Consider the following 13,395-nt stretch of genomic DNA (forward strand, 5'->3'; position numbering starts at 1 on the left):
GTTTCAGATGTTATGCCATACTGTCTTGTTGATAAGTTTAAATATAGTGAGGGCAGAAGAGGGAAGGGCAGAGAGAGTGCCGTGGGCATTTAGGAGAGGCAGAGGAGAGAGGAGAGATCGATGGCGCCCTGCGAGGTGGGAGGGATGGATCTGACAGGAACAGGAGGTCAGGGTTGGGAAGGTTACATTTATTGGAGAGAGAGCACATGGTGGAGGATGCAGCCACAAAAGCAGTGGGAAGAAGGGAAGAGAAAAACTAGTAAACAAATGCAAGAGCCCCCAGAACTGTTATGGTCATTACAACCTTATGATGGTGCAGAAATAGGACCTGAATACAAAATGGAGTCAGCGGTGAATTACGTGTCTTCTTCTCTTAATGCGGATCTGTTCAATGCTGCCTTCAGATAATGGTCATTCATGAAAATGTAGGACCGTTATCAGTATGCTATCCTGAAACATAATGATCAAAAATGTTTTATTTAAACAAAAGTAGATTTGCTTTTTTCCTTTTTAGTTGTTCCTTTTTATCTTTGAAAAAAAGATGCAGTCACCAGTTTAAACACAGGGATGCACACACACACACACACACAGACAAAGTAAGTGATTTGTAGGGAGCGCTACAGTAAACAGATTAGTGTAATACTGAGTACACCAGTACTCCGTAGTCCGGCAGTTGAAAAGAACAGCCAAAGAAACGATCGATGCTTCCATTTATCCCATCAGCCCAATGTGACCCTCGTCTTGACAGCTGGAGACTCGCGGAATAGACGGCTGATTCGTTTTTCACAGAAGTGTCTCCCATTCACATCAGCTGCTGCTTTTCAAGCCCTGCAAGGCCACTTCTGGCCCCTCCCTGGTGAAAGGGCGCTTCTCCCTAATTTAGCAGTCAATTTCGACATCAGAAAAAGGAGTCAGGCTGAACTGGTGCCTCATACACTAAACTCAATCAGCTACTTTCACCCCTGCATACGACAGTCACAGTCCAGATTCACAATGACTAAGCCTTCATCTCAGATAATTTATTGAATGCTTATTCTTTCCACCCTGGAGATTTTCCTAAGTCTGGCAGTCAGAGGAGAAGATGGCCTCTGTCTCTCAAACCATCTCCCCATCCGCTTCCCTTCATATGCTCCGTTAATATCGGCTAGCGCCTGCCAACAGAATATGTTGCATTTAATGAACATTGTATAGCAAAGCAGGAGCATTAAATCAGAGAGCAGCAAGTGTTGGTGCGTGTTTTGCTCTAGCCCAGCATTTAAACCGGTGATTCGACTGATTATGTACTTGAAGATCATAATTAGCTTATTAGATGAATCGGGAGTTTCAGTGGTGGGGTGAGACCAAAGGCATGCGCTAACATGGGCTCTTCTCAGAACCGGACAGCCCTGTCATAAAGCAACACATCATGAAAACTTTACTATAATCTATTGTGCAGTGCAGCATATTTAGGGTTGAAACTTCAACTGTTAGGTTGGAGGTTCAATTCCTGGATGGGGCAGCTCCATTGTACCTGAGAGCAAAGAGGGTACAGAGAAGCCTGAATACCTCATGGCATGGATTCGAGAAGGTGCTGGAGTTCCTGCTGATTTTTCAGCCACACATCCATTCACCTGACCAGGGGACATTTTCCCAGTCTTCAGTCATCCATCTTATGTGATTGCATGCACACTGTAGCCTCATCTTCCTGTTCTTGACAGGACCAAAATCTGTCATATTTGTTTGAAGCTGTAGCTCTCCCAATTCAAGGTTTGCACACTAATGTTGTTACCGGCTGCTATTTCAATATTTTTTGCCTTTCTGTTAGCTTGAACAAATCTGCCCGTTTTCCTCTGACCTCTCTCATTAACAAGGTGTTTTTTCCACACAGGACTGCTGCTCACTGGATTATTTTTGTTTATTGCACCATTTTCTGTAAACTGTAAACTGAGACTAAGGTGAGAATCCCAGGAGAGCATCTGTTTCTGAGAAGCAACAATGATACCATGGTCAAATTCGCTTAGATGTTCGCCCACTCTAACAAAACCACTTCACCATGTCTGCATGCTTCATATACGAAGTTGCTGCCACATGATTTGTAGCAACTGGAGGAGCAGGCTATTTGAGTAAAAAGTGTAGTCAGGAAGTACATTTTAGACTGCAGACTGCTCATGCTTCTGTTTGTTGCTGTTTTTTGTGAAATGTACTGAATGAATTAAAGTTTAATTCATGCAGGCATAGCATTTCAAACAGAGTCACAGTGGAATGGAGTTGCAGAGCCCAGTGGAGTTATTGTTTTTATGGGTCATTCTCACTGTTTTTAGGCCCTGCTAATGAGGCATGCTACAGGCCGAGAGAGAGCATTAAAAGCTTTTCCTCTTGCTCAGAACCTTTTTACAATGAAAACAAATTTGCCTGTGACTTATGCGCTCGTGAATAGGCAATTAAAAGTTCTCCAGGTCTGAACAGGTGGGTGATTCCACCATGAACCACCTTGGAAAAAGCTCAACTTTGCAACATTCAGAGAGGCACGGTGTGAACCAAATGTCCTCATAATGCCTTTACTGAGTAATTTACTGTGGGCAGGCTTCATCTCACATTGGCAACAGTGCTAAGTCTGACAAACTTAATATTACTGAATATTATAGCCCTTACAAAATAATTACTGCAGCCCCTGCAATACCACACTGTAGTTTATCTGAAGTACAATGGACACATGACAACTGGTGAACTGCAGGGAGGGTACAGCAAAAGTGTAGGAATGTGGGTATTGTTGACTATATAAAGATCCAGGCTGGGCTACAGGCAGTGACTCATCAACAGTGCTCACATTATTTCAACAAGAACACTAAGACCCTTACCAGGCAAGGCTAAACTGAACTGTTAATTAACAATCCTGTGCGGCCCATCTTTTTTTTTTTTTTTTCAATATTAAGACATTTATTTTTAGCAGAGAAGGGTATCTTTCATCCACAGATCATTATAAGTGTAACATTGACATTATATGTCATAGCCTTTTCAGTCACCATATCTACACCCTCTTCTTTTCCAATATTAAGACATTCCTTTTCAGCAGAGAAGGGTATCTTTCATCCACAGATCATTAATAAGTGTAACACTGACATTATATGTCATAGCTTTTTCAGTCTCCAGATCTAAACCCTCTTCTTTTCCAATATTAAGACATTCCTTTGGAACCCCAGCAGGAGATCTCTAGACTCATGGAGACTCCATTGGAACCACAGCAGTAGATCTCTAGCCTCTGTAAGACTCCATAGGAACCACAGCAGTAGATCTCTAGCCTCTGTAAGACTCCATTGGAACCACAGCAGCAGATCTCCAGCCTCTGCTAGACCACATTTGATCATGCTGGCTAGAAACGCCAATGGCCCAAAACCCTCACTTCAAGTTGCTGTCAATTTAAAGAATTTTGTTTGTTACCGGCATATTTTACTGTACATATCAAAAAACATCTGTTATCATGTCATCAGTAGAAGACCCACTTAAAAGGAGTTCAAAACATCTGGCAGGGAAACAGTGGAACATTGCCATAAGTGCTGCAATTCATACTGCCAGATTGGTTTGGTGATTCACAGAAGTCCCAGAATCCCAGGAAGTGTTATGTTAATACTTCTTTATAAAAAAATAAATAAAAAAATAAAAAAATAAAAACTCCTGTGGAAAGTATCAGCAATGACAGTTACCTTTTGAATTTGTGTAAATCTGTCAGTCTGCATCTCTGTGCCTGTAATCGGTGTTATTTCACAGTGCAGCCATGCAGTCCTGCTAGCATGGGCATGGAACACATTAAACAGCAGTTTTTTCTCATTTCCGTACCCTCTTCTTAAGCGCCTGTGGCTTTGCACTCCCTTTAGCACTGTATCCATTGCTTGTACAGGCAGGGCCTGCAGCATAATACCGTTTGGAGATAACACCAAATTGGTTTACCGAAAGGTCACTCTTGCCTCCCCACAGTACTAATGTATTCCACTGTCAGCTTAGGCAGTGAGAAACTCAGGCATAAATCTGTCATAAATTTCTGTTTACAAAGCAAAGGTTTTCAAATGTTTTTTGGTACTTCTGAAATGCTATAAAAAGAAGACTTCGCCCAAAAAATATGCTCACCTTTTACACTTGAAGCCTGTGGAACTTTGAAATCATCCCTTGGGTTTTGAAGGCAATAGAGACAGCAATAATCTGCCAGAGGCTAGAATGTTCCAGAAAGAAATGAGCCTTTCATCCTGCGCCTATGTTACTGCAGAAAAATGATGTTCATGATATGAATCACCCCTTAGTAATATTTTACAAATATGCTGTGGTGTCTTTTACTTTTCCTGATATTCAAGCTTACAAGGTCTACCTTCCGTCACATGGTTTAAGACTTTAACCATCAGGTTAACCAAATCAGTAAAAACAGTTAAAGTACAGTCAGGAATTCTGACGTGTGCCTAATCCTAGACTTACGTATGTGATGATGATAATAATAATGATAGTAATAATGACAAAATATGAATAAAATAATAATAATAATAATAATAATAATAATGGCAGCAATCTCAATATGGCAGTCACAAAAACACACATGACATTTGTGTCATCGTTTGGCATCGACATTTGTTTGAGCACTACAGAAATGCTTTTGAGTATCTCAAATATATACCGTTTGTGAGGCATGGTCTCAATATATGAGCCAAGTTTCATGAAGATTCAACAACATTTCTTGGAGGAATAGCAAAAAACACTAATTTCATTAAAATTCTAAATGGCAAAACGGAAAATCCAATTAGGTAGAAAATGGCGTCATTGCATTGAACTCATGACCCAAGGATTCAGACGAAAATAAAATATATATATTTCTACACCAAACGAGTCAAAAGTTATAACCACAAACGTACACTAAAATTTGGCCTGTTGCTGGCACAAGAAAGCTTGAGTTACCGAAGTAGGTGATTGGATTTATTGGACTCTCCTTTATCAGTGTGCAATATTTCACAACTTTTTACTCTACGGTTTTATGGACTGCTACAGACTCCCATGGTGGAATAATATACAATGATAAGAAAACTAACGATTCCAATAGGTGTCTATGCACCTTCGGTGCTTGGCCCCTAATAATACTTTTTTGTACAGCACTATTCTAGTGATTTCTTATTCTTAAGAAATAAAATAGAAGAAAAGCAAAAAACAAAGCAAAACAAATGTGGTGAAAATGGTTACAAAACCATGCTTTTGCGTGTTATTTCAGTGAAACAGTGGCCTACAATGATTCCAAACATAGATTATTGTTCTCTTGTCAGTACCTGATACTTTGCATTTACTTTTTCAAGATACACATGGATTAATGCGGCTTTTTCATGGATCGTGACTCAGATAGTTTCGCTTACTACCCGAATTTGCTCCAATCTACTGCTGTTGGATCAAATGAAAAGATTGTTGCGCTTGTTACGATTAAGTGTAAATCAAAGCGACACAGTCCTGATATTAGCAATTAAAAAAATGACAATAAGCTCTGCTGTGGAAGCAAAGATAACCGATTGCGTGTGACAGACCATTTGCAAAACCAGGGATGAGGAACAGGAGCAATATTAAACACAGTCTCCATTATGCGTTTTGATAAGCGCTAATCCAATGCTACTGGTATTGCCTCTGAGCAACTTCATGAAAATTGAGAAAATGTCTTTGCTTATTTTCCACACGCATCGTAAAATTGATGCCAACCGGCCTTCTGGCTTAAAACTGTTAATACTATGCTATTTGGAGCCTGGGTGGTGTCGTGAGGCTTGGGCATCTACATGCCTTGGCGGGTATGTAGATACATTAGCACCCCTGGCAGCTAGCTCACCTCCTGTAGGTTACCATTTGTCATCGGTTAGAGATCATCTGCATTGTTCAGACTGATTGCTCTCCTACTCTAATCTGTGTAGCGTGCAGTGGGGAAAACAATAATGTAAATCTGGGTGCGTGTGACAGGGGTAGGTCTGTAGTAGGTTTTCAAACCGTGGTCCTTGTTTCTCCTCAAAAGGAGATATGATTACCCCACTGAGTTAAAGACAAAGATCCCCTGCTATGGGAACAATTCAATTAATTCTTATTGCTTCAGGATGACAAGACATTCTGCAGTAGATGTGCACAGGCTAACTTGTATCTCTGAACTCCACTGTAGCCATGTATGAGAGGAACGAACACGCTTCTGCTACATGTGTGGGTGGCATAGCAGGGATTTCGAGAGTATAGTATGCTTGACAAATCCCAATGGAATATGTAAACAAAGGAACAAGCATGAAAAATCTTATGAAGGTGCAGATGGCTATTAAAGCAATGTATTGTACAGTTTTACATTATGAGCTAACTGTAGAAAACACTGTCCATATGGAACCCGGTTTCAACGTACGCAGTGATGCACAGTGATGAGCCTACTTGCAACACACAATCTGCAGGCACTCAGCTCCTGTTTCCATTTTTATGATTTATTTCGCTCAGAATCGTACATACATCACCAGTGACTGCTTCGTTGACCTTTTGCCCCCGTCACCCTTGGAAACCACTCATATCAGCTTAGGCGCAACCTCCCCCCTCACAATTCTGTTACGTTGTCATGAAGAGCTTACACAGAGATACTCAGTTATATCGGAGAGAACAACCGTTTCCTTTACACTCTGATCCAGCATCCAGGTAAAGAAACAGCTTTATGTTTTATTCACATGGAGACCTTCTATCTATCTATTCTATCTTTCAGAATGGCCGGCTGAGTCTGTTTGCAGTCATTAATCAAAGACAATCCTGACCAAGCACACTCGGAGTGGGGGGAGGGGGTGCATGGATGCAACTTGACCTCAAAATTGACTGATTAACCTCCAGCTGCTTGTTCTATGCAACAAGGAGTTTGGGAGTCCGAATTGATCAACGGATTAACTCAGTGGCATTATGTTTTTATATTTTAGCACGGAAAACCTCAATTTCTAAGTCAAGGCCCAAACCAAAACTACTTTATATTTGTGCACAAACCGGATGTGAAATTGTGTACAAAATTTGGTAAAGATATCAACAAGCATTAAAATTCCACATGAGCTTTCTCAAAACTGCACCCAGATGACCTCAAATCTCTCCAAATACAAAACATCCTTGTTGAGTTTAACGAGAGCGGTCAGGGGAGACTCGTTTAAGCTAACAGCAAGACCAACATGCTCAAATCACAGCCGTTTATGACAGTGCTGTGCAGAAGGGCATCTCTGAATGCACAATGTGTCGAACCGCGTGATGCTACCTCTCATCACAGAGCAGCCAGAGGCTAAAAGGCTGCTTTTCAAAAATGAATGTGTCACCATCCTTTCTGGGTCAGAAAATATCAATTTAGGCAAGGTGCGGAAAGCAATACCTCCATTTGATAAGATTAGGGCGTAAACAGAGCACCTGAAAAACATCTGAAAACATGAAACGTCTCTGGTTGCCATAGATAATGTGCTTAAAGTGGGGGTCGGTGGGTATGCATCATTTGTCATATTCTCAGTAGTGTACCAGCCATGGGACTTCAATGGCAGTTATCTTTTTTTATTGAGTGGGCGCATTTAGTTTTCGCTAAAGCCTGCATCTTCCATTCAGCTCTGCACTCTTCCCAAAGCTGAGTTCCACCGTTGACATCGTCAGAAGAAAAGCAGGCCACAAATCAATAGCGGAGTCTTTTATCACCAGTGACAGATCTATAAAAGAAGTGAGATTCATTTTTTCACAGCATTGGGTTTGAGAGCAATAAGGAGGAATCGCCCCGGAGGAAATGAATGAGAAAGTACGGCCGCAGGGGCTTCTGTGTGTCACATGGGGCTGAGCAGTTGTGATGTGTGTCATTGTAAACCTCCTTTCACGCTTAGTGTTCTGTTTCCAGGGGCATTCAGAGCCCGTACTAACTGCCATCCTGGGGAATTCTATTCTCAGGGGGGAGGTGTGCTCTGTGATGAAATTATTGCTCCACAAGGCAATAGGGAAAAACAACTGAGGTGCCATGCATCCAGAAAGTTCCTGTAGAACAGCAGTGGAAGACATATTTTCGAATTTAGTAAATTGCACTAAAACCCGTTATGGTAATAAAACATAATAGCATTTCACCTTTTTCTTGGATTAAAAACAATGTATAGGTTGAATCAAAAATCGATTACGTTGCACACTAATCAGTGATTGGTTAAGAGCAATATCAATGAGTAACACTATGTGACATTCATAGTAGAGTCCCAGCTTCGTTACGTGACAGGGCCTAGTCACACTGTAACTTCTGTTTTGTCTCCCAACCACTGTGAGCAAATTAGCTTGCAAATAACCTATGACTAATTAGCTGGCCAGTGACTTAATGTTAGAAACAATTTAGTTTGCTAGCTTAGCTAGAAGCATTTACAATTCGGTTGCTACCTCTGTAAAATGGTTTCAAATGCATTGACGTATAATATCTATACACGCATAACATCTCAAGTTTAGTGTGGAAGCATGACGGTGAAAAATATCATAGCAATATCAACCTATATGCTTTCAGGGGTACAGCTAGCTTGTTGGCTACATTGGCTTAAGCTGCTTTGCCCACACAGCCTATAACCAATATAGCCAGTACCCAAATATTAAACCACTAAATAGCTAGATAATTAAGCTAGTTAGCCAAATACATTTTTGAAGAAAGGCTGATTTAAAAATGAATAGGCAGAATGTAGAAGTGTCTCTGCCATGATTTAAATGGGTTTTCATGTTTAAAAATTATCGCTCTGGTAATTGACATAGGCTAAGTTAACTGATACCAAGTTTCCCATGTGAAATACGTTTATAGGCCAATTCAATAGAGAAAATGCAGCAATATGTTTTTTAGGATAATGTTATACCAGCAAAATGTGGGTCAGCATTCTACACAGGCAGCCATATAGCCTATAGCCTAATGAAGAACCAACCATCAACAATACACAATCACAGTTCAGTCTGCCAAGAGTCCAACAGGGATATTCCAGAGAGGCCTACCTGCAAAATAGGTTTCAGGACTTGACATTAACGTTTGGGTACAGCACGCCAATGTGGCTAGTAGTTTTTTAAAGTCATTAGTGCCTAGCATTTTCCCCAGCCAAAATCGTCCCCCCCAAAAAAAACAAACAAACAAACAAACAAAAAAGTGTCCTCATCAATCAATTGCATCCATTTGCAGCTTTTGCAGCACTAAATAAACGGATGCAATTTTTAAATCATGGAATCATGGCAAAGTTTATGCTTCTTTACCAAAACATTGGCCATGTCAGAATCAGCACTTGCTATTCTCTGTGTTTTGGTTGGAGTTGGAGTTTTCTTATCACAGAACCACAGAATCTGTATCTGTGCCCTCCACTCCTGTTTGAAGCCTCAATGAGTAGGCTATACACACATTTGTATGCAGCACCATGTTCCCCTGGGGTTTAAGTTTGACCTTCTGATCAAATATGCTCACTTTTGGGGAGTTCAGGTCTGTTTTTTTGCCTAATTCTCTTGAGTGTTTACACTGTAGAGCATCTTTACAGAGTCTCTGTAAAAAGCACTATACAGATAAAATTAAATTGAACTGACACTGCGCTGCCTTCTGTGTTTACAACGGGAGCGTGCATGTCACGTTCCGCAAACTTTTTTAAACCCCCATGGGCCCTCCAGGGCTGTAAGAGAGGAGGGCAGCCACAAAAGGGTTAACCCATGTCCCGCAATCTTCTGCTGCTGAAGGTTCTTATACGCCCAGCCCTAATGAATATCCTCCATGATGATAAAATACGTGCCCAGCCAAACCCCCCGAGAGGCATGATTCCTTTATAAGCCTTCCGGAATTCATTATTTTCGTCATGTTCTGTTTAAGTGGCAATCACTCGGCACCCATGATCAACTGGCCCTGGGCGGATAAGTGCTCAGAGATCATCATGCCAGGCCCAGGTGGGCTCTTTGCTGTGGTGGGCCACCATAAAAAAGGTTAATATCCAGAGTAAAAGTGCTGTCATCCTTCATTCCTTTTTGCACTTTGATTAGCCCAACCTGATTGGCAGACATGGCTCCCTACATGGCCTGCTAATTTAGTTTAGCCCCCCCTCCCTTCCCTCATAGTCCCCTGCTGAAATATGTCACAGCAATAAGCCTTGAATACCTGCACAAACAATACAGCAATATTATATCTTGGTGTGCATTAAAACATCGTAGGTAGCAGATGGTATACAAGGCTGTCATCTCCTAGGTTTCCAGTAGTTCCTTTCAGAAAAAAATGTTCCTTTCAGAACCCTTTCACGCACACCTTGTTGCAGATTATTTTATGCTAATCTCCAAGCCATGAAGAGATGATTGATTATTGCTTGAAATAAATGCACGTACCCCTGTACACACCCACACACTTGTGTTTTCTTTATTTTGCTATCATGTAACCACTGCCCATATAATCGTAATGCAATTGGTGAGTGAAAATACACAGAGGTTAGTTTAACTAGCCATATACACGCTAAGTCAGCTGCTTAATTGAATGCTGGCTAGCTCCTATTACAAAACTGTAGGTAGGCTACGGATTAAAAAATGAATTTCCACATTGAGATATGTTTACATCCTACTCCCCCAATAGCATAACCCTCTCCGGTCCATGATAAATCCTGTGGGCTTATCATGCTCCCAAGTCTATATACAATTATTATACATAGAGAAAACTCACAAACTATGCTCAATATAGCATGGAGGAATGTATGGTCACTAACAAAAACATATTTTATTTATAAATGTCCTTATTTGTGATAGAAATTTTGATTGTATTATATGTTTTAGAGGTACTGCCAACTCATTCAGAATACAGCAAGCTTGTAAAATAAAAAATAAATCCATTCACAAGCAGGGACACATTTGTGATCTTGTTGTAACTCAGGAACTTTCCACTGTTGTCACATCTTATGTTAATATTTCTGGACATTTTCATGTATTCACTGTTTTACTTTAATCATACTGATGCTACCTTGACTCTGAAGCTGTTCACAATTTTATGGCTGTTTTTAGCAGTAGCCCCTCCCCTTGAAATGATTATATCTCACCTTAAAACTAGGACTTTAAATGTTACTTCTCAGGTGAATTATTTGGGCCTGTTATTTCATAACAAGCGTTTTATAAAAAAGTTTTATGCATAGTATATCAGAAATGTGATCAAAACTGCTTTTTATCATTTAACGAACATTAGACATGCTAGACATATCCCTTTCAAAGAAGATTCTAAAAGGTAGCCTAACCATTTTTAATTTATGTTATTGTTATTTTAGAATATATTCTACTGTGTTTTCTGTCCTGTTTTTTGGGACTGTTAAAAATTCCAGAGGTCCAGGGGTACTGGGTAAGATCAATGGAATAATGGATTCCTTTAAGTATCGATATACAAAATCCTCACATAAATGATTCACTAAGAACAACATCTGTTCAGCAATGGGCATCTCAGGCACTGAAAATCTGTGGGCTGAATTGAAGAGGGCGGTTGATAAGCGCAGACCCATTAATGCAAAGGACCTAGCAAAGATCTCCATGCTGCTATCCGTGCCAGAGGTGGATGCACCAAGCTCTAAAGGGGTGCAAATAATTATGAAACCTTGATTTTAGAAATATATATATTTTTTATGAAATTAATGTTTCATTTTGGTTGGTTCCATTGAAACATGAATAAAGTACAGTATTTTTCACATGTTGGTATTTTGAGTTTATCTCAATAAACATATATTTTTTCTTTAAGTATTTTTGTGCATTGCTAGTCAGGGGTGCCACACACACACACACACACACACATACCACACACACGCTGCATAAACGTGTGCGCGCGCACGTCCCGTGTTTGTTGTAAAAGAAAAGGTGCATATCATTCACTAATTACAATATATAAATACACCGTCAATAAATGAACCGTCCATCTTTCGAGTTTCGTTTACAGGTTTTATTTCCTTTAAATATATTCTCCATATTTGTATAATGATATAGGCTCATTAAAATAGGCTACAGTGTGTATTTGACATATCAGCTGCCAATCGTTTATAAAAAGGGTGAATTTTCCTTGATGTATTCGGATTGTTTGTCCTTGCTGTTTATGTCCCCCGATAATAGCTTCTTAATTTCCCACAACATTTTCAATAGTTTCGTTTTCCCTTCCAACTCTCTTTTCAAACTGCACATATTTGTTGCCAAATAAAAAGGGTAATAATAAATACGGAAGGAAATATTCATGGAAGGAACTAGAAATGCAATTGTCTGTGTTTCAGACCAGAACTGCATTGTTTAATTCTGAAGAGGCAATAATATAATATTTAGCTACTTACGTCCTGGAAAATTGAAATTCCTTGAATCTGGTTCCTCTGCAGTAGCTGTTCTTCTTTCTTGGAATACAGGTGCTGCTGCTTGGCAGACTGTAGGCACATTGTGATAATCTCCGCGCATGCCATCATTTTTTACACGTTTAAACTGGACGACGTGTGTTGTGAAGTCTTGCCTATAAACTTGGAGCACGCAGTTGATTTACAGTATGTTTTGCCTTTGTCTGTCAGAGGGCTTTCGAATGGTCACTGTCCACTCTGTGGTGCTGAAATGCCGAGCCGTAAGGACGCTGCGCTGCGTTCACGGAACTTTCCTTGGTCAAATATGTAACTCCGCCCTCTTCGTATACGATTGGCTAACATTCTATTTGAGCAATGTGATGTAGGAAGATCCCATTTGTGCATATTTTAGACTGCATTTGGGTTCTGTCCCACTTGAAAAATATGAAACTGGTTCTAGTTTTCAACGTTATATAAACATCATGTCTTTAAAAAAAATATAATTCGGAGAAAAAAATAAGCTATGTTAGGCTACTCTTTGTCCTGTACGATGTACTGCATGCGTTGTATGTTCGTAAAATGAATATAAACACGATGGCTGTTAACAAATAAGAGTCGCAGTGTGTTATTGTCTGTACTGTTGGTCCCAAATACTGCAGTTGGCCTATTTTAAGAATGGTACGTGGAACACGGTCACCCAGATCTGTGCAGCCCAAATGGTATACCACGAGCGCCATCTTCTGGCTATTTCGCACGTAATGCGTGTTCATTGTTTTGGATTTGGGGTAATCATTTAACTTGATTTTACCTTATTTCGCGATTTCCCCATCTTTTATTGTAATTGTGTTTATAATTGTACGTTAACGTTTTCGTGAACTAACTCCCTCGTATGCTCACTGTATCCTACCATTATGATTCGAATTTCCCGTTTTATAGATTTCGTTTGTTGTGTTACTGCCCAGGGACAATTCTGACGTTTAGCTTTGCCTCGGGGTGCAGTAATATTATGACATTCCGTTTCCAGAACAGTTTACTAGAAAGCCCGGACTCTACAAACCTTGAACAGTCGCGCACAATACATCCCTTTTACATACCGTATGCCAGTTAGAGCAGAAAGTGGCAACAG

The 13,395-nt window shown here is 40.2% G+C and overlaps 1 protein-coding gene across 3 annotated transcripts in view; it reads right to left on the reverse strand.

Moving 5' to 3' along the window:
• Nucleotides 1-13,358, reverse strand: part of LOC133138140 (N-terminal EF-hand calcium-binding protein 1-like) — a 50,434-nt gene extending 37,076 nt beyond the window's left edge. For 2 of the 3 annotated variants that reach the window (XM_061256638.1, XM_061256636.1), the window contains exon 1: nucleotides 12,276-13,358. In XM_061256638.1, coding sequence (XP_061112622.1) covers nucleotides 12,276-12,401 — 126 coding nt within the window. In that variant the 5' untranslated portion in view covers nucleotides 12,402-13,358. The remainder of the gene's footprint in view (nucleotides 1-12,275) is intronic. The other variant, XM_061256637.1, reaches the window with a different exon arrangement.
• Between the last annotated feature and the right edge of the window lie 37 nt (nucleotides 13,359-13,395).

Source organism: Conger conger, chromosome 10 (assembly GCF_963514075.1).
Source record: "Conger conger chromosome 10, fConCon1.1, whole genome shotgun sequence".
Taxonomy (NCBI): Eukaryota; Metazoa; Chordata; class Actinopteri; order Anguilliformes; family Congridae; genus Conger; species Conger conger.